The 20,093-nt window shown below is 44.5% G+C and overlaps 2 protein-coding genes across 2 annotated transcripts in view; one reads left to right on the forward strand and one right to left on the reverse strand.

The window, feature by feature from the left end:
- T265_04786 (hypothetical protein) overlaps positions 1–3,159 on the reverse strand; it is a gene marked incomplete at both ends in the record, with an annotated part of 11,704 nt that extends 8,545 nt beyond the window's left edge. The window contains one exon of the mRNA XM_009169624.1: positions 2,873–3,159. Within this exon, the coding sequence (XP_009167888.1) occupies positions 2,873–3,159 (287 nt within the window). The remainder of the gene's footprint in view (positions 1–2,872) is intronic.
- Positions 1–15,511, forward strand: part of T265_13602 (hypothetical protein) — a gene marked incomplete at both ends in the record, with an annotated part of 49,606 nt that extends 34,095 nt beyond the window's left edge. Inside the window, 9 exons of the mRNA XM_009169658.1 lie at positions 1,842–1,964; positions 3,632–4,008; positions 4,212–4,410; positions 5,041–5,140; positions 6,056–6,114; positions 7,679–7,916; positions 10,054–10,381; positions 13,277–14,561; positions 15,168–15,511. Of these exons, the coding sequence (XP_009167922.1) occupies positions 1,842–1,964; positions 3,632–4,008; positions 4,212–4,410; positions 5,041–5,140; positions 6,056–6,114; positions 7,679–7,916; positions 10,054–10,381; positions 13,277–14,561; positions 15,168–15,266 (2,808 nt within the window). The remainder of the gene's footprint in view (positions 1–1,841; positions 1,965–3,631; positions 4,009–4,211; positions 4,411–5,040; positions 5,141–6,055; positions 6,115–7,678; positions 7,917–10,053; positions 10,382–13,276; positions 14,562–15,167) is intronic.
- Between the last annotated feature and the right edge of the window lie 4,582 nt (positions 15,512–20,093).

Below are 20,093 nucleotides of genomic sequence, written 5' to 3' on the forward strand. Positions count from 1 at the left end.
GCCATCAGCCACCGGTGGAGAGCCACAATCCAAGACTGCCGTTCTTTCTTGGGTACACCACTTGATTCCGATCACGCCGTGGTGCGCGCACGCTTGACAGTTGGTTTCTCTTCGAAGGACTGCCATGGCTCATTGTTAGATATGACCCAGTCGTGCCCTCAATGGCGCTCGTGCATCCAAACTATTGCCTTCAATGCATAGCTCCTTTTTCACCCCTCCCCCCACCCCACTTGACAGTTCACTGACAGTGCTGGATTTATGCACCAATTTATCAGCTCCCGCTTGCAATGCGCAGCTACCTCCCCCTCACTCCCAAATAATCGGTGAACAAAACTGCGGCAGCTACAACCAGTGTACGACGAGTACGCGGTTATTACAGCTGACAATGATGATGACGGCTCTGATCAGTTGGTAGGGTCCTGCTTCGTTGCTTTGATAGATAAACATACTCCATCCATAGTTTTCATTTGAATTGATTGAGCGATTAGCGAGTCAGATATTTTAGGCTACCATTTGTCTTCACGTTGATTTTCGTGCTAAAACCCATCTGATACGCTTCATAACCAGTGAATTAGTCTTAACACAAAAGTAGAGTTTCTTGTGGGTATTGATGCTTGAATGCAAACATCTCTTTCATTAGCTGTACGTCAGCAGATGTTCCGCAGCAAATCTGCCGCAATCCCTCCTCGCTATCCGAAAACCACACCGCTGAATTCTTGCGATTTTTTTTGACGCGGCTCTCTTTTTATCATTGACGATGCTATCGAGGGACATGTAATTAATTACGCAATATTGTACCGGTTCTCGGACCTTGGTGATGAGAAATAAGTTTGCAACCGGTTGTCCAATATTGATTGATCAGGTGGTCGTTGATCTGTTCGATCTATTCCATTCACTTAGCTTGCCGAGCTACTAATATTCCGGTACATGCCCTTCATTGCCCAGTGCTTCTATTGTCTATTTCAACGATGAAACACGTAGTCTATGTTTTCTGAGCCGAGACTCCATGAATACTAATGTCTCACTACCTTTGTGCTTATTTCGGCTCTGCAGCTAAAGGATGCGAAGAACGACAATGAGCTTTTCTATCGTAGTGTAAACTGTGGAATGATAGCTACAGGAGTGTTTCACAGTGTCGCTACCTGTGCAAATGGATCACTACTGGGACGGTTTCTGGATGGTCACCGTTTAGGTACATATAACACTTGCTGATTTGATCGGATGAAGCTACGAGCACCATGTCAATAGATGGACTAAACATTGCGTGTTTTATCCGAGTTTGTGTTCATGGGTGTTGTTGATTTTGGCAAGTAGAGCGAAACCGGTCGTGAGCTGTCGAAGAGTTTTCAGCAACCTTATGAGTAATTTATTACAACTAGACACTCTATTCTATTGAAATCTTACCATTTCAGACACTTGGCGAGAATATCAATGACGCGATTTATAGCGACAAGGCGAGTGTTCTTCGAAAGTGGCACCAATTACGAATGCATTGGACACTGTCAGCTTTAGAGACGGCTTTGTCGCCAGCGAACGGGTCGTACTTCGACTGCGGTTTCACTCTGTGTCTAACCCTGGCATCTCCGATCGAAAGTGCTGTTCAGCTCGTACGCAACTTAGTGAGCTCATCACGACATCTTCCGAAGAAACTGATGGCAAGTTACCTGTGAATATGGATTGGACTTCAATTTAAGCGATTCTCGCTAACCTCTTTATACGTGTATTTTTCTATTGTTCATTTGTAATGCTGCCTGTTTATCACTAACTGAAAGTGTGATCCAGTCCATTTCTTATTCTGAGGGCCATTTATTTGTATTCCGTCATTCTTCCATTGCCTAAAGGCCATCGCTAGTATTGTATATGCGTTCGCAATCGTATCACCTCGACGTGCATCCGCCCTACTCGAACTCAGTAGCTCAATGGCTAAGTCGTGGCACTGGCATGCAGCTCTGAAAACCTACGGGGTAAGCCAGAATGTCAGTTTCTGCTTGTTTGTTTCTGTTTGCTTCCCGGAACTACTATCGATGTTGACTCTCTCTATATGTTGTCCTATATGAATGAGTTGGCCTCATGCTTGTCCAGAAACTAAAAACAGTATCCTTACATGAAAGAATGATTCACTTCGTTTTTATTCTTTCTTACTACTGTTACTGGCGTCACAGTAGAGTAGGCGATGTGCATGGGAAAGTGCTTGACAAATTCCGATTATTGCGAATAGTGCTTACTGTGGTTCGGTTTGGTAACCTAATTGGTTGGAACGTGACCAATACCTTGTGCGTACTCTTCAGCCTGAATGGGGACAAAGTGAAGATGATAACAACTACACAACCTACACTGAGTTACACTTAACTTACACTTAACTGCAATGTTCTGGAGGTATCCCTCTGGTATCCCTGGTATCCTTCTTATGCGATGTGACGTATGTGATAATGCAGGTGGGGAAACCCTTGGAATGTCATGGGTTGTGTGTTCGTATAAATCCGCCAATTTAGTTTTCTGAAAAGAGTCATGGATCAGAAAAAATCAGCCGTAACGATGAAGTAGACCGTTCCAATTGAAACTCACCGTTGCAACGATGTCGCTCATGATGATCACAATGAATTCGTTTCGGGTGATTTACACATTATGAAATACATGGCTTGATGTCCGGGTAGTTCGTGGATGTCCGATCGAGTACTTATTAGCGAATCCGAATCTTTAGAGCCACGAGTTGAACTTACCAGGTTGAGATCTTTGGGACCTGTATTACGTACGCCCAACCACTGACTACCTAAGAAAGTGTTGTTTATTGCTTTAAACAACTGTTGACTAAGGGTTTGTGACTGTTTGATCTTCGTACCCTACTGGCTGGGGCCCATGCGATCCTGCTTACAGGCGGTTGAAAACCCCACAAGAAATGGCACGCAACGGATCCCAAGGGCGCGATGCAGAGGTCGTGTTTGAGGCACGGACCTTCCTGTCAGTGAATTTGCGCTTTGACCACTGAGCCATCTCACCCCCGGTTCGCTGTACACTCTCCCTCATCATCATCATCGACAGCATAACATCAGTGTTGAACAGTGATGCTTCACTATCATATACGCTCTCCCTACTGCCTTGCAGCTTGCGCGAAAGCTCGAATAAAGATCCTGTGGCGCTGGGAGGTACACAAATTTTCATGATGCTTCATCATCCATTCCAATACCAGGTCCCGTTCCTGATTAGTACTCCCCAAGAAGCTGGCTCAGCTATCACGGTTACAAATATGTAAGCTAGGCTTCGTTCTTAGAAGTCAGGAGTTTTTATTATTCAAGCCACACTTGGAGTTGAAATAATCTAGTGCAGAAAACGAACCTTCACATAGCGAATTCCGGGTAGCTGGTAATCACAACCCATCTGAGTTTAAAAAAATATAACCTGTAGTAGTTAATCACAGAAGGGCGTAAATCTTCACAATTTTTGGTCTACGTTCTTCCGCAAGTTCTTTTTTGACTAAGATTGTCATCCCGCAAGCCACTGTACAGGTGATTTGGACGAATCTTGGTGCCAACCACTCGTTTTCATCCTGAATTTCGCTTTTTGGGGTTTCTTTTGTTTTTTTTCTGTCGATAGTTACTTAAGCTTCAGCCCTTGATGCCTGATTCTACTTCAGCTTGACCTCTCGCATGCTGGACATCGTGCAGAAGCCTCACCCTTCCAGATCGTTTTCGACAAACTCTGTCGCATGGTACCGGTTCCTTCACCAGACAAAACGACTAGCCGTAAGCAGATGTCGGTCCTTCTTCCCGCGGGTCGTCGAGCGGATTTCCTCTCAGTTACTTCCATGCGCTCATTAAAACTGCGGCCGTTACCGCCACTTAGTCTGCTGGCTCAGTTTGCCCACGACTATGATCTGTGCTTAAGACGAGGCTTGCTGAACCATCTAAAGTCTCTGTTTGTGCCAAAGGCTGAGCTGTTTTGTCAACAGTCGTCCACCGATACTCTTTTTTCGGGAAATACGGACAGCGAAATTGACACAAAAGCCTATCGGTTAGTAACACTAAGACTCTCCGGTCAATGATTAAATGGCTGCTTTCATATTTACTACTCTTAAATGTGTTACGCGACTTATGAGTAATTCTGGTGCCACTGTACTGTGAGTCATTTTCACCCTTACTATTAAGCAACTTATTAGGTAGTTACTTAAAAAAGCAGTATTCATCCTGGAATGTTTTTCCCACTTTTGATTCTAGTTCCCGTGAATCGATGTTACTGTCGCGTGCCCGACTCGTTGTGAAGCATTTGCTATTCTTGTGCAAAGACACATGTTTGGACGAATTGAAAACAACCCTTCTTCGATTCTTCACAGAAACTTCGTCGTACGATTACGAGCGTCTTCGTTTCCTTACGTCTTGGATTTCCGAGTGCGATCCTTGTTCTTTGGAGCCACAGGTAGTGCCGTCAAATTGCATAAGATTATTTGTCTTTAATTGAGCAGCTTTAGGTTCGCGTTGACTTGTTCCAAGTGTAGATTATCCCGTTTTTCATCATAGAACCAAAAAGCTAAGAATACTTGTTTGCTTTCATCAATTATCACCATTTCAACTGGGGAACAACGCTGAAACTATTTTATCTTTCTAACTCACGACAATCTTGTTTGGCATCAGCCTCGGTGCTGCTTGGTCGCGACCAATTCGTGCGACCTCACCATCCTATTTTTGTTTGGGTAGTCACGCCTGATATACTGTTGCCTGTCCAGTAGCGGCGAGATCTATGTCCGATCGTTTTACTAACCTTCTTTTTCACCGCTTTCAGAAGGTGAAACTATTGCATCTCCTGGAGTCGTATGTGCGAACCTGTGGTGCCGATGAATCTGAACGTGAGCGAACTACAAACAGTTCGGGTAGCCAGGCAAGTTGTCTGCCTAAGTTTTAGACGATTTGTCAGACTTCCGTCGTTTTTGGTATCCGATTTTAACAATATACCCGACATTTTCCTGCAGTTTGCTTGGGTGTTTGAAAGTTTGCTTGTTAGGACTTGCCTGAAGACTATTAACTTGTACTATTTTTCCCCTCGAACCAGCAATTCACATTCTCAAATCTGGCTGACCGGCACCCAATGTGTCACGTGCGAATGCCTTATCACTTGGTTGCAACACATCCACCCCCACTGGATGTAATAAGTAAGCACCGCTCTGTTTATGTGGCGTACAAGTCGTCCAGTCCACAGCCAGATCTTTTCCTTTGTAAGGTCACAATGCGCCACCAACCTCACTTTCAATGTTATTTTTTTCATTATCACGCTTGCTTCTTATTGACAACCTGGCACGTCACCTTAAGGAGGAACTGGATGGGGCATTTATTTTTAATCTCTTTCACTAACCGATAGACGTATTTCACAACAGCTGATTAGAAAATCAACTACATCACGCCACAATGGTTATGGACATCAAAGTCCAAACCTCCATTGTTCAACTGGGGCGTCCTTTCGAACCACAGACATCCCGTCGTCAGCTACGAATTCAACTTAGCTATTTGTAGCTTTGTAGAGGCAGATTTATCCACCACCAGGAAACGATTAACATTTGTTTCTCTACTAGTCACATGTTCGACGCGCTGATCATCTCGAAGTGTGGATGGTCCCACCGACAACCTGCAGTCTGGTAACAAATTAACACTCCCGTATCCGGAGGTATTGATTTACATTTAGCCAATCAAGCAAACAGTGCGAGACGACTTTGATTTATTCAACCGACGGTACACTCATATTACAAAAGCTGCTTATTTTACGACAACTTAAAGTAATGATCTTATGCGGTATCAGGCTATGGTACCCGTTACATCCAGTCCGTCCTTCTGAAGTGACGTATCCGTTCGCCATTTGAAGATCAAGAATGCTTCTATCTGATAGCCCATGTAACCATCCGGGTCGAAGTCCAATTAACTGAAACCTTTTGATGCTACTGTCGCCTTAGTTTTTCTCGTTAGTACTGATGATTGTTGGCTGCTATGGGACGCACTTTTTATTCCGGATGCATCATCGTTTTATCCCTTGATCGTATGTTAATGTGGTTCTTGAAAGCTTACTTCACATCTAGGTTCCGAAGTGAACGCAAATACGGTGGATTTCTGGCTTCGAGTGGATAAATTGATGCAGGTAAGCTTCTTTTTGGTAGCTCCTCTTCTTCAAGGGAGCCTGACTTGCCGGAATTTGAAGCAACTCAAAGCTGCACTACTCTTGAATGGCCACACTTGTTTTGAACTGTTTCCCTGAATTAACGATATTCAACCCCAACCTAAGTGTCTCAGACTGCTGTTCACCATTTCTAGTTACCTCACTATGTGAAGTTTTGGAAATGGTGACCAATACCCGCCTCCGAGCAAATGAACCATTCGCGAAACGATATTCACTTTTGGACCGTAGGCTACGTGGACCATGGCAAAGCAGAACTGATAAGTCGAAATTCATCCTTAATAGCGACGGGTGCCCGCTTGGATCCATAAACTTGAATACTTCACAAGAAATAGCGGTGTACCGGTAGTTTTTCCCCAGCTTACGATTCGCAATGTCTTTCGCTCCCGAAACACAATGAATAACTCTATCTTGTACCTGACTGCATCAGTTCCACTCATCCGTTGAACGATTTAGTGACAGTTTATTGTTCGCTCAGAAAATACTTACGGTCCGGTATACGTATGAAGGTGTGTTGGATGTTCGAGAGTTGGAACTACTGACTAGTTCGACATCCTACTCGACTGGCTCACTGAAGCCCGGCAACTACTTTATCCATCAAAAATGCACTTAGGCTGTACACATGGGCGTGCGTATATGAATGTGGGCCGCATTTCGTAAGGAAACCAAACACACAACTCGTAGGTTGTTTTAGTTGACTACTTCACTGAAATTTTCCTTGGTCTAAAACTGTTTACTTTTTAGTAATGGGGCTTTGAAGCATAATCAGATCGTTCCCACGTATGTGCCAGTCGATCACTCCGATTCAGATTAATATGGGATTTCCCTTCGCTGCAAATTTCGCAAGAGTTTGATTCCAACTGACTTCCCGATACAGTCGAGTGGGACAATCGGGTTTGGTTGACCCACGTGACAACTTTGCATTGCTATTTTACGGACCTTGGATACAACGTTATATGCTGTGTGATACTGTCAAAATGCATACCGCCCTAGGAGGCAGCCTAACTTGACTTGGTTTTAACACGTACATCCAGCTTACACAGCAGCGAACTGCGTGTGCATTTCTTTGTGGATAGTTTAAACATACCGGGTACCCTAGAATTAGGGCATATGAGGATGTCCTGTAACCGTTTACTCCAGTGACGTGTGAAAAATTGTAACACCACCTGACTACTTACTAGCAGTCATATTCGTACCGAATTTCTTAGTGTCAACCCAAACCACCGGAATTCATGCGTGCCACCCTCACGACGGAGGTCGGAAACTACATGTTAGGATCAAGAATGTGAAACTTCTATTTGAAAATGAAAGGATCAAATTTCGCCCCGTCCGTTTGATGAGTTCACGTCAAGGCGAAGTGCGTAGTGTATCCTTCTCCCAGGACCAACTAGTTTTAATTCTCATTGAATTTTAGTTCTTCCGTGAGAACAGTGGGTTTGGTCTCCGCTTTCCTGCTAACTGTCCGTCAGTGACACGCCTATCCGTACTAATTTAGTTTTCCAATTGCTTCAATCTTTTTACACTTCAGTGGAACTCATCCGACGATCTCCGCTTGATGGCTGCCAACAGTCTTGTCTCGCAGTACGAAAAAGCCGATTTATTGCCGTTGGCCGGTTCGACGCGTTCCACTTTACTAAAAATACCCGCCGCTGCCAGCTGGGATCGAAGTCTGCCCTGTCAGGCACTTATGGCTCCATTCTTTTCCACACTTCGCAACCTTTTGAGAACAGTCACCGATCAACAAAAGGTCTTAGCGTTTCTTGGAGGTCAGTTCAGCCATATTTGGGACCCCGATATTATTGAGCGGGAATTTTCTGAAACTTTTCCACGGAATTCTCTTGGGTTGGGTCTTGAGAGACTTATCTTAACTATTCTCACAAAAACGCCACTAAACCGCTGGACCAATCAGGTGTCTTTCTCCACAGCATACTTTACGCCGTTTTTTGGTCAAACTGATCGTTATCTGACCATCCCTCCGTTATACAGGTCCATGGATGAGTCACTCTTTGCATAGTGATGGGGCTAACTAACTCGAGTTTCTTCTCATTCACACCACAGGCTTCAGTGCCCTTTACAACAACCATAGCCGCGTACCAGCAAAAAAGTTTAATATTTGACGCTCTTCTTCCGATAAACCAGCCCTATAAGACAGCCCCTGCTGCCGCCATAATTTAGCGCTGACAGGTGTCTGTTACTCGGCGAGTTCGTGGTTTATAAGGGAAGATAGGGGAGATGTGGTGAGGACCGGTCGCCTCTCATGCATTTTGTAAACCATTCAGGTGAGGGCTATTTATCGGGTTGGATAAGGCTTTTGTCTTCCGCTAAGAAGTCTCTGGTTGTCCCTATTTCACGTTGACACAACTGCTAACGCGTCATAGCGCTGGTAACTGTATGCTTTCCATGTCGTTTGTGTATCATTCGAAACATTTCGGTATCTGTGGCACGTGACCAAGGCTCGTTGATTGTGTGAAACATCTGTGAAATACGGAATATAGTTCCGCCTCCTCAGGCCTCCACAATCCTAATACCTGACGGGCAACCAGAAACTGGGAATCAGTGTTAATTGGAGCACAAAACTTTGCACACAAACATTATGGGTTTACACAGATCACCCACTCTGGGGTCACCTTGCCCAATTTTTCCATAAGATCTGGTGAATGTGGCGATATCGTGATGTTTTTCTCACAAATAGTGTTTAACGCTTGTGATTTACGGAAGCATTTGAAATGTAGATATCTCACGACCCTTATCTTCTTGCTGTTGGGATGCAATGAATAAGACGAACCCGAAAATCCAACAATGAGATTTCTGCAGCAGATGAAATATGAGTAGGAGAGGTTCGTAGAATACGTGACGTATTCTGGGAAGCCCAACTGAGTGACGCGCGAAATCACAAACCAGGAATTACGAGGTCTTGAGATTTATCAACAAACCACGGTACTACATGTACAAAATGCATAAGTAAAAAGGACAAAAACCTAAAGTTACGGGGATTTTCGTCTAATTGTTGCGCGAGTCGGTGCAAGTCCAAAGAAAGCCTGGTAAGAATGGCGAATCGACGTGAATTACGGAAAACCGTTCACACACAGCACGTGGTAACGCAATTGGGTTCAAGCAAGGGAAGTCTTTGACCGAGAGAAGGGAGGTACAGGACTTTTGATCTTAATTCCCAATCCTCAGTCCGTATATGCCCCAATAGAAAAATGCCATCACTACTGGTTTGAGACCATGTCATGCATCGCCTCTAAGTCAGTGGTGAACAAATATCCACTAACCAGGAAGAGAAAGGAAGGAAATGTTTCTCTCTGGAAGCATTTTAAAAAAAATTATATATTAGAGGTTTCCTAAACAATCATGAGGAAGGGAATAGTCTCGGAAAAATAATGCATCTGAACTCGGGTCCAACTTATCCAAACTACCTGATTTTTTCAACATACAATTCTGTTATCTTTACAAAAGAGCCTAATCGTGGCACACCGCCCGATGTTTGTGCCTTCATGTAAGCCCCATGTGCCTTTGATTCACCCAAATTACATGCCGTGAGATCCGACTACTTGTTTATCCTCGCGCTAATAACTGGCCAGCGTTCAATCGAACGTACTGATGGTTTATAAGTTGCTCTATTCTGCTTGCTATTTAGCTACTATTTAGCCTTGCTCATATTGACACTAGCATAGAGTGGACGGGTGTTTTCATACACTTCCAGCGCAGTGTGCATAATATAAATACAGTATAGTAATATAACAGTATAGTATACAGTATAGTAATATAACATTTTACGGTAACAGGTGTTCCGATATCTAATACCAAACCCCATACAATACAAACCCATCCATATGTGGTTTCCTCTATCTTCACTGTAATCCGCTTCCCGTACGGGCTTTGTTGTATCGCCTCATCCAGGTTTGTCGCGTCGTGTGATTTACGGTCCTCAAGGCCTCCGTGTACTTGAAATCGCTTGTGAGTTTGCAGAGCAGTGGCTCAACAAGGCTGATGAGGAAGCACGCCTGGAATACAAAAATGAACTGTCCCAGCAGCAGTGGATTAACCGAAGTAACCTATCACAAGAACTAGAGGAATCTGCTATACATATGGCAGCGGACGAACGCATCCAGTGGTCTCGCGATGCGTTGGAACGTGCGAATGCTCGATATAGACAGTTGGCTATGGAAGCTTGCCTTCATCAGAACCATCTGGCACACTGGAATGAAGTCACCCAACAACTTCAGGAGTAAGGCTTGTATTCTTCCCCTAGATTTTCTTTCAACGATCCCATGTCTGTCGCTGTCTAGCACTCTAGCAAAGGTATTTGTTTTGAGCGGATTACCATAGCAAACATGGGTAAAAGAGCGATTTGACGTGATCGATTGTGTCTCTCGTTTCCATCACAATCACATGACATGGTATTCACCATCCTTGTTCCGATTCAACGCCTGAGACTGCTTTACGACGACACTTGTTTGAAGTTAGTTCCTGATTCACAGAAAGTTTGTGTACTCATATAACGTGATTAGCCTTAAGCAGGTTACTTCTTGAAGCAGTTGCTAACGCGCCGTTGTTCTGGGTCCGCTAAAAAGAGACTGAACCCCACTATGATATCACAGTTTGTGCACCTCCGTGAACCACAACTATGCTGGAAGCTGTCTGCCTGATAGTCATCAGTTTCGTCAATAGATGTGGGTTAGATTAACAGAGTCTCTGGCCTTCCAAGTTAGCGGTTAGAACACATGTCGCGACTTGTTCCTGTTCTGACGGACCATGAGGCGTCGGGTGTCGAAATTCTACCATAGTAGTACAATTTTCGAGTGTGCAGGTTGTCTTACACGTTCCAACCCGCTACCCGGAAAGCCAGGGAACTGCGTTCTAGAGGCTCTATCAATTGACCATTCTCGTATGTGCAAGCGAACCTCCCCACAATAAAGCCCCATGTGTCATAGAAGCACAGAACCCATCGCACCACGATGCTCACTGTTTAGTCCGATTGTGGTGGCTACAATCCCTCACTGAGAAACACAAAGTTCTTTGTGTGATAATTCGAAACAGTAGGCTCTTCTGCATTGTGAAGCAGTCCGGTGCATCTTCTCACTAAGGGAAGGCTGGAACACATCAGAGATGGTGTGCAGATGACATTTCATATTGAGTGCAATATGGATTGTTTTCAATTTCCGTGAAGTCAGGCAATATAGTATAATGGCCATAGTGAATATTTCACTGTTCACTCTCCAGAACGTGGGGTTTCGTCGACTAAAGCAACTTACAGTCAACTGGTTGCTTCACTGGAAAATATGGGACCAGTTGTTGAGTATTTGGTGGTTGTAGTTCCATCTATCAGTTTAGCATAAAAAGCATTGTGGCTTGTTGATGGAATTCCCTTGTTATTTCAGCAGTACGCAAAAACGGACGTCAGTTTGTTCTTCCCACAGATGTCGAATGAGTATAGTGACCCACTGAACTTTGCTTGTTAACAAAGTTCAGTAGGTCACTCTTCCTCCGTGACTCATACTCTTGTTCATGCATAAGTGAATAGAATACGAAGTTTGCTAATAATGGTTATCTGTACGGCCCATCGGACACCTGTATACTATGCATGGTCAAACATCGAATAGTGATGCAACGCGCATCTTTGACTCTATGCAATGTACCACATAGTACCGCACTTTCAGCGTAGTCTCGGATTTGCGATGGNGTAACAGCATCCCAACACCTCTAAGTGTCACTTGAAACCTGTCAACATGTTTATCACTGAAAAGTTTTGTTGTCCTCACGAAATTCCGGTCCTTTATGTGAATTCCCAACAGCTCGCGTTTTTCTTGTAAACTCTTGTAGCCTAAATACCTAACTGATGCTATGAGGCAACCGGTGATGATTCTGATAGACTGCACGTATATAGTCTTCTGTCATAAAGTTCAGTCTGTATTTTGCTACTTAGCTGAGCTACCAATAATTCTTTGCTTGACGTCAAGCAAATGAGGAAGAACATCATAGTCGTGAGATTCATCTGGGTTCCGGGTGAGCATCCCATCAAAACCAAATTGGTATGCATCACTTATATCAGCTACCACCTTCATTGCGCAGTGCCTACCCCACCTTCTCAGATCATCAGCGAACGAAACTGGTAGCTGGAACCACTGTACGGCAATTACGCGGTTATTACAGCTGATGCTGAGGAGTTAATTTGCATATCGACTGTTGAAGTTGAGTCTGTTACGACAGTGATCTGACAAAACTGAAGTCGCTAACACTCAGCGCATCCCGTTTATGCTGGAGAGTGGAACCGCGTTGCTAAGAACGCTACGCATTGCACAGCATGGTACTTTCAGTGCCCTATAGTTCTACACCAGCGTATTTTGTTGAAGTAATCTAGAGCATCAGCCTAAGCAATCCAGGTATGTGATTTTGCTCTCTACGATGCACTTTCGGCCTGTCCCACGCGCAGACGTCAAAAGTAAACTGGCAGTTTTACAAAACCGGGTGCGATGTTAATATGACTAATGTGGTGCTGCGTCCATATATTTCAGACATTTTCCTGTCGTTGTGTGGAACAATGTCATTGGAACTACGGCTCTTATCCCTTGAGTGTTTCTGAAGGGCTACGGGCAGCGATCTGTTTTCCCATCATGTGTCTTTTTAACTGCACTTAATTTTAAAGACTCATAAACTTTTTCATTCGTTCATGTGATGATAGTTGACTCGTGTAAACAATGAGATGACTGGCATTCGCACTGTAGCAGCCGGAACCACTACATGGTGGTATAGCTTAAAATGCTGAACTCAACATTAATCGATCTTCCTTTCACTTTTCGAGGTCTTCTCCGGTACTACTTTTATGGATTTATTCCCATACATCCCTTACCTGTAACACTTTTATCAACAAGAACTTTAGTCATTTATACAAAGCGGTGGCACTGTTTGTCCTGATGACCACCGTTCGCTTGATTTTACGACTACAGCTGACTTATGAAACATAAAATCCAGGGAGAGTAGGCACTGTGCAGCTTATTTATTCATTCAACACTTGCAGACACGTATCATTAGCTAACCACAGCAATTCCATTTAGTATTTTATGCGACTTTATTTCCTCTGTTTAACACTTAGTCACATTCATCATCCTTTCTTCCCTAACAGACCCGCCAAACTAATTACCACCCTTCTGATGAAAGTTGTGTCAGTCCTCACTGAAGATTACAAGACAGACGCTTCGGTCAGTTCGCGCCTACCGGTTTCGGACTTATCACTCCGCCATCGCCTTCTTCGAGCCATACCGCGACTCGCCGAAATTGCGCGCATCGACCTACTGGAGTTCAGCTGTAGATTGTTGGTTGATCGCCTCCGGTTGCCTGCGCAGATGTTAACTACCGGTGTGGCTCTTGGTCCCAACGATAGTGTATCTAACCAAAGTCTCCTGTTGGACACAAGTATTGGATCACAGAGCATCGCTCCCTGTGACATTACGTTTAGTGCTACTTTCGTGGGTTACCAAACAAAACCTGTCAGTTGTTCGTCCCCTTCGTCGGAGCAACCAATGGAAGAGGACTACTTGATTGCGGAAATTTTACTTCGTGTTCCTCACACGCGTCAAGAATTTCTCCCCAGCCTACACTCCTTTGTCTTCACTGGAGACATGAACGCCTATGTAGTTCCACGTTGGTGTGCAGCACGTTGTATCCTCCGGTCTCAGTTAGGGTTGGTCGTTTGGCCGCGTCTATCTTTCAGCGAACTGCGTGCTGTTTTGAGTCGTCTGGCTTTGTTGGCCAAATGGCCTGTGTCAGCCCATCAACGTCTGCTTATTGAAGCGTCTGATACCAAGACCTCCCAACAAGGTGGCACCTATACTTCAATTTCCGTCGATCGCCTTGAGACATGTGTCAATCAGCTACTAACTGTAGAAGTTAACCGCCCCCTCGCAATCGAAATGGCGAGCATATTGACCGTAGACTTCAACTTGATCAACACACGGATTATCAACCAGCTTCTTTTCTATTTGAGAGAACAGCCGGCTGCCCAAAGTATTCCCTACTGGATCCGTTTGATGGACTGCCTTCGGAGCTTTGCTGCTTGGTGGAAGTCGTTTGCTTGGCTATGGGACTCCTCTTTCGATACGCGGACCGTTTCTCACCTAATTCAACAGTCCCTAGCACTTGGATTGGGTCCTGAATCACACAACTCGAGGCGAGTTGGTCTAGGATTTAACCGAAGCCTATTCACCCTTATTGGCTGGCCATTCCCAGATGAAAACCTTGAAAGTGCACTTGTATCTGCTGGAAGCCAACTTGTCAATCGGCCAATCACTTTCGGAAATGAGGAACGACATGCTTACAGACTCGGCATACTCTGTCACCTTTTGGTGCTCATGTCAACCGTATGCTGCCGAGCAGAAAACGCTGACTCGCTCAGGTCTATTTTCAAATGGGTAAGTTGAAAGCTGTGCATTCCCTCCCTAAGTGAAAAACGTCAAGCGCAGCCGGGAAGTGTTGTGCATATCTGTTATGCCGAGCGCCATTAATTAGTTTTTATCACCTTTGTCTATCTAGTTGTTACTGACTCTTCCGTTTGTCAAGCATTGCGTTGGAAGCTAAAGAAGGCAGAGTTGGTTGCTTGATTGCGTGTCAGTAATCGGTTATTTGTCTGAAAGAACTTTGGGGTGGTGTTTCGTCTGTTTGCCGTCCTTTAGAGTAAATTATCAAGATAACTGAATGCTATGGGTCGTCAATAATTTATCCTAACAAAACCGCTGACAACGCTTCCCGCTATTACACCGTCCTCATTGGGTGTTTCCTTTAGTGACCAGTTGAATGGTGCATCGCTTTGCCTCTTAGTTTGTAATATGTTGTCTCAATTCGGCCGCTGAGCTTGAATCGTTACCATCACTGACTACATCGGCGAAAAACATTTGTGCTTCCGTCTTTTACAGTGACCCATCTACTCATTTCACCACGTTTTCTTTTAAAATTTCGGCACTTCCACACTCCATGTACTACTCGTACGTTTTAATTGGGTTATTCTTCTTCCGATTCAGTTTTCCGATTGTGGGAATCACCGGGATATGGACCGGCTTCGTGACGCACTTGAAAGGACCGACCTTCACTTAACAGTTTCATGTTTTAAAGATATTTGACATTTACCGTTAGTTATCAATTCCGTTACTATTCTTTTACATCCAATGTTTTTTCCTGATTGCTGTATTTGATGGGCAATCCAATGACTGAACCGGAAAAGATGCGTTCCTTTCCAGATCGTTGTGAGATAGCAACCCATCCGCCTGTTTGTGTAGTAACGAACTACAGCGCATTTAAAAAGCTCATGCATTTGTTTTGTTCACAATCAGTTTGGTTTCTATCTTTTTCCTAAGTAAACTTTCCGCTCTGACAGTAATCTGTTCTTCGTATGTCCGTCGGTCTCAGACGCTCTCACTTTGAAGTCCGATAAAGGGGGGAAGCCTTCCGCCGCAGAGTTGTTTATCTGAAAACACCAACTAAACAGTTACAGACTATTGGATAGGAAAGTAAAACTCTCACTTGTGCCTTGTTTTAAAAAAACGGATATCAATCTTCTTGAACTTTCTTAGATATTTATTGACTGTCACGCAATCGTAAACGAATACTAGCGTCCGTTGCAACAGTGAACATCTCTCCCACCCTGGGTAATTTGAGGGTCAGTTGCTGATCCGGCATCCGTGCTTTGACACGCTCGAAAGCCTCAAGTGCTTCCCTGGTCTTTTCGTACTTCCGATTTTGCCCGAGCAAGTCGTACAATGGAGCAACAATAGCGTTGAAATTCTTGACAAACGGGCTGTGGTATGCTGCTTGTCCAAGAAACTGCCGTAGGGACCGCTGTGAATTGGGAACAGCACAGTTCTCGATGTTTGCCAGTTTTTCTGGGAGTGGGCCAACTTCTCCGTGACCCACTTCATACCTCAGCAGTGTCACCGAACAAGCGTCGAGTAGTGTCTTGGCTTCATTTATCCGCGGGCCAGTCTACCGGATACACTTCAATACGGCCTTCAAGTGTACTGCGTGCTCCAGTTCCGAATAGTTGTACACAACAATGTCGTCTCCGTTCTGGAGTCCATTCGTTAAACGAAGCATCAAGCGTCGGAATGTGAATGGTACTCCAGACAAACCGAACGGCATCCATATAGATTAGTATTGAGTGTTCCCAAACGTGAACGCCGTTTTCTTCCGGCCCTCCTCTTTGATAGATAGTTGCCAGTATTCGGAACGCAAGTCAAACACCGTGAAATATCGGGAATACTGGACGGAGTCGAAAATCTCTACAACCGAAGGGACAGCTATAACTCATGGACAATCGACTAAATTCGGATGTCTGGTGACTGTAGTTGTCTATAGGCGTCTACCTGGTGATTCTCCAGTGCAACTCTCACTAGGCTCCCTCAATGTCTATCACCCTTCTCCGAAATATAATCAGGGCCGTCACAGATCGCATGATTCAGTGCGCGCTATCGTGACTTTATGTAATGACAAAAACATGTACGTTATCGATCTTATCGTTGATATGTCTACCGCTACTGAATCTGCCCCTTTGAGGTTTCGGTCAATCGTAACAATTGGGTTTATTTTAACACATTTGTGTATCGCTCGACTCTGACTAATCCATTAATTATTGTGTAGGTGGTGTTTGATGGTCTTTGCAATAATACTAAAGGAGCCGGGATAATAGGAACTCTGGTTATCCACGCTGTCGAACCAAGCCTATAGCCCTGAAGGTTGTGGGTAGCCGATCTCCGTCCACCAATTTTTCAAGGAAACAAAAGATTTAGTAAGTTGTGTCCTCGCAGTTATACTTCTATGTCACAGTTTCGAAACTACGAGCAAATTTTCTCTTGTCTCTGATGGATTGATGAATTATCGCGAGTGCCTTCAGACTATTCGGAAGGAAAACGACACGGCATGATAAAGATGCACTGATAGAGAAATCGGTTTTCTTGACTCCCATGCGGCGATGTCGTTTCGAGGGTTTTGCTTCACAGAGACTTCTGTGTTCATTCAATACCAGCCTTGGGAAAACCGGGTGCTATGCGAAAGATGGCACTATATATATTGACAAATACACTCATTTGTATATCAAATTGGTTTTCACGACAGATAGCTAAATCTCTCGTTTTGTGAAATTCTCAGCAAAGTGAGTAACCATCTTTGTAAAAAAATACATTGTGATGTTCCAGATAGTGTACGTACTGAAATATGAGGCTGTCTCTGTGTAGCACATTCAGCAACAGAACATAATAAAACAAGAGGTTCAGGTAAGTCTCCTGTGAAAACCAAATTGATATGTAAATGAGAGTATTTGCTAAAAATTGCCCAATTGTGGTTCCAGTAGAACATAGGATTGACAGAAACTTGGGACTGCTTCTATTCAAGAAGCGCAAAACCAGTTGTGGGCTGTCGAAGAGTTTCCCTTATGAAGGTAGTGTGTATTGTTTCGAGGGGCGTGCTTCGTAGGTAGGGTATAGTTTCTTTCCTTGAAAAGTACAATCCAGGATTCAAGACGTGCATCTGCTGTCATCAGTGGATTTGTTATTTATGTTCAGAGTTGTATGGATATCTGGGCAAGATCAGGATGAAAGTTTCAGCAAAGTGTAGGCATACTTTTTTCATTCTTTGAATAGGCCTTTCAGGAAAGATATATGTCTACCGGGCTGCTGATTTGCATGCCGGGATTTGCAGTTATCACATCAGTTGTACGTGTGGGGGGGGGGGGGTCGCGAAAATGTTGTTTTGCCTTTGGTTACATGTGAGCTCAAGGGGTTTAGGACCACATCTGCTCCCATGTCATCTAGATTCCATGAAGTATAAGCTACTGACCATGAATGTTATATCCGTAGAGTAAAAAAGCAGCTGCTGTAAAACGAAATGAATACGGGACAATGTAAAGAAGCGGCACAATGATTTCAGTATGAATCTACCAAGCTAATGATAGCATGGGTTAGACGACAGGGTCATAGATATATGGTCGACTGTCTGAGGATACGACGTCGTCTGTCGGTCACGTTTGCAAGCACATGCTTCACACACAGTGGCAAACTAAGGCGAATATAAGAAGGTCACGTGCATACATGTGATCGGATGTTCGAATGCTACAATGCGACTTGAAGCAGGTACGTTGACGTGTCCTCTCTGAGGTCCCGACAGAACCCGACTAAAAAGTATTAGCGGACTTAAATTAACATAGCAGCAAGTCCAATTAAATGGCTGCACACAGGCTGCCCTATTTGTCATTTAGCAATAGCTCGCAAATGGGTACTGATAATGTCTCCTCGTTTAGCGGCAAAGCGTTCGCAAGCTACTTGCTAAGTTAGGCGAACAGCTCAATGGTCATCTGATCAACATCCCACAGGACATGACAGCGTCACAGGCCGAGTGGTCTCACGTTCAGTTATCCTTCTCATTATCACAATAATTTTCAGTAGTGTCCCTTTCATTTGAGTAGCTCTCACCAGCTGACCTTGAGCTGATCATGGGAAAAGTGCAAAAGTCGAAATGTAAAATGAGGAACAAAAGGTAAGTGTGCTGGGGACTGGGTTTATAGAAACCGAAAGTGGAGAAAGGGGCCGTTTTGGGTTGGTCCACCAGTTTGCAGCACCTTTCCCTATCAAGAAGTGTCCCCAACCGTCAACGAGTGTTGTCACCTGCTTCCCTAACAGATATTTGGTGATCCTACTACGTCATACAATCCAGAAGCCAGCAACTCGAAACTGTCATAGGCACGTAGCCATAGGTTTCTCAGACATCAGGCGTGGCTATGACTGGACACTCGAGCAGCATGACCAATCAGGGTACAGTCATCATCATCATCAGCAGCAGCAGCAAAGACAGCAACATCAGTGTTGGCACTGATGCTTCACTGCCGTACCAGGGTACAGTGCTATTTTCAGTGGGATCTTCAGTGAGTGTACAGGTGGCTTGCTACCCTTGTGCATGTTTGCCTTGTTCATCCGATCCGTTAGCCTGTTGGCAACTATCTGAAGAAGACAGCCATGCTAAAAAACGAGTTTTTGCACACCTTTGACTCGTAATGACGGACTGATCGCATACATGCACTGAAGTCCTTTTTGTTGGTAGATAGCCTCATATCCTTCTAAATCCAGGATCCACGATCAGACAAGACGGGAGTGATGCATACCTAAAGTATATTCCCTCATCTTGTGAGTGACGTAACACACGGCATAAGCACAGGAGCATGCAGTACATCCCAACTACGTTAGCTTGTCGACACTCGTGAGTAAATAGTCTACAAAGTAGCGAGTAGGGTATTCCCCATCGCGTCTCGTAGCAAAAATTCAGTTTTCGAAGGTTTAAAGCGAGTTTAGGATACTCAAATTTCATCCTAAAACATTGACTGGAAGTGAAGAGAATCTCATCCCTATGCACACAGTCGGCGAGTAAGCAATCCAAAGGAATATCCACCGAGACTGACTGGAGGTTTTTCAATCATATTTTCAGTTAAGAAGCTCAAAAACGGAATGTATCTATCACCTTTCGTGGCCCCCGCTTGATGTGGACAAAAGTGTGGGATACCGTTATTGACCGACAGATCCCCTGAATCAAGCGGAATCCGTCACCGTGGTATGCACCTCCACAGGATAGGGGTGAAGTCTTCAGTCAACGCTTGTCTATATTTCAACTTGGCCACGGTTGTAACCAGACTATTGACGTCAGTCGTGCTTCATCCCGACCTAAAGCTACCACCTTGATGTGGTCGGGTTAGGCCAAACCCTGCAGCCGAGCAGGTCAGACTATTGAGTCATCGGCTCTGGGCAGGATCCCCAAAGAAAACCCTACATTCTCCCACTGCCCCGTGGGTCAGACTTTTGAGTCAGAGGCTAGGGTCACGGTCCCCGAACAAAACCCTACGTCATCCCACTGCCTTGTGGGTCAGACTTTTGAGTCGAAGGCTCAAGGTGGGGCACCTCAACCAAACCCCC

This window comes from Opisthorchis viverrini, assembly GCF_000715545.1.
Source record: "Opisthorchis viverrini unplaced genomic scaffold opera_v5_83, whole genome shotgun sequence".
Classification (NCBI taxonomy): Eukaryota; Metazoa; Platyhelminthes; class Trematoda; order Opisthorchiida; family Opisthorchiidae; genus Opisthorchis; species Opisthorchis viverrini.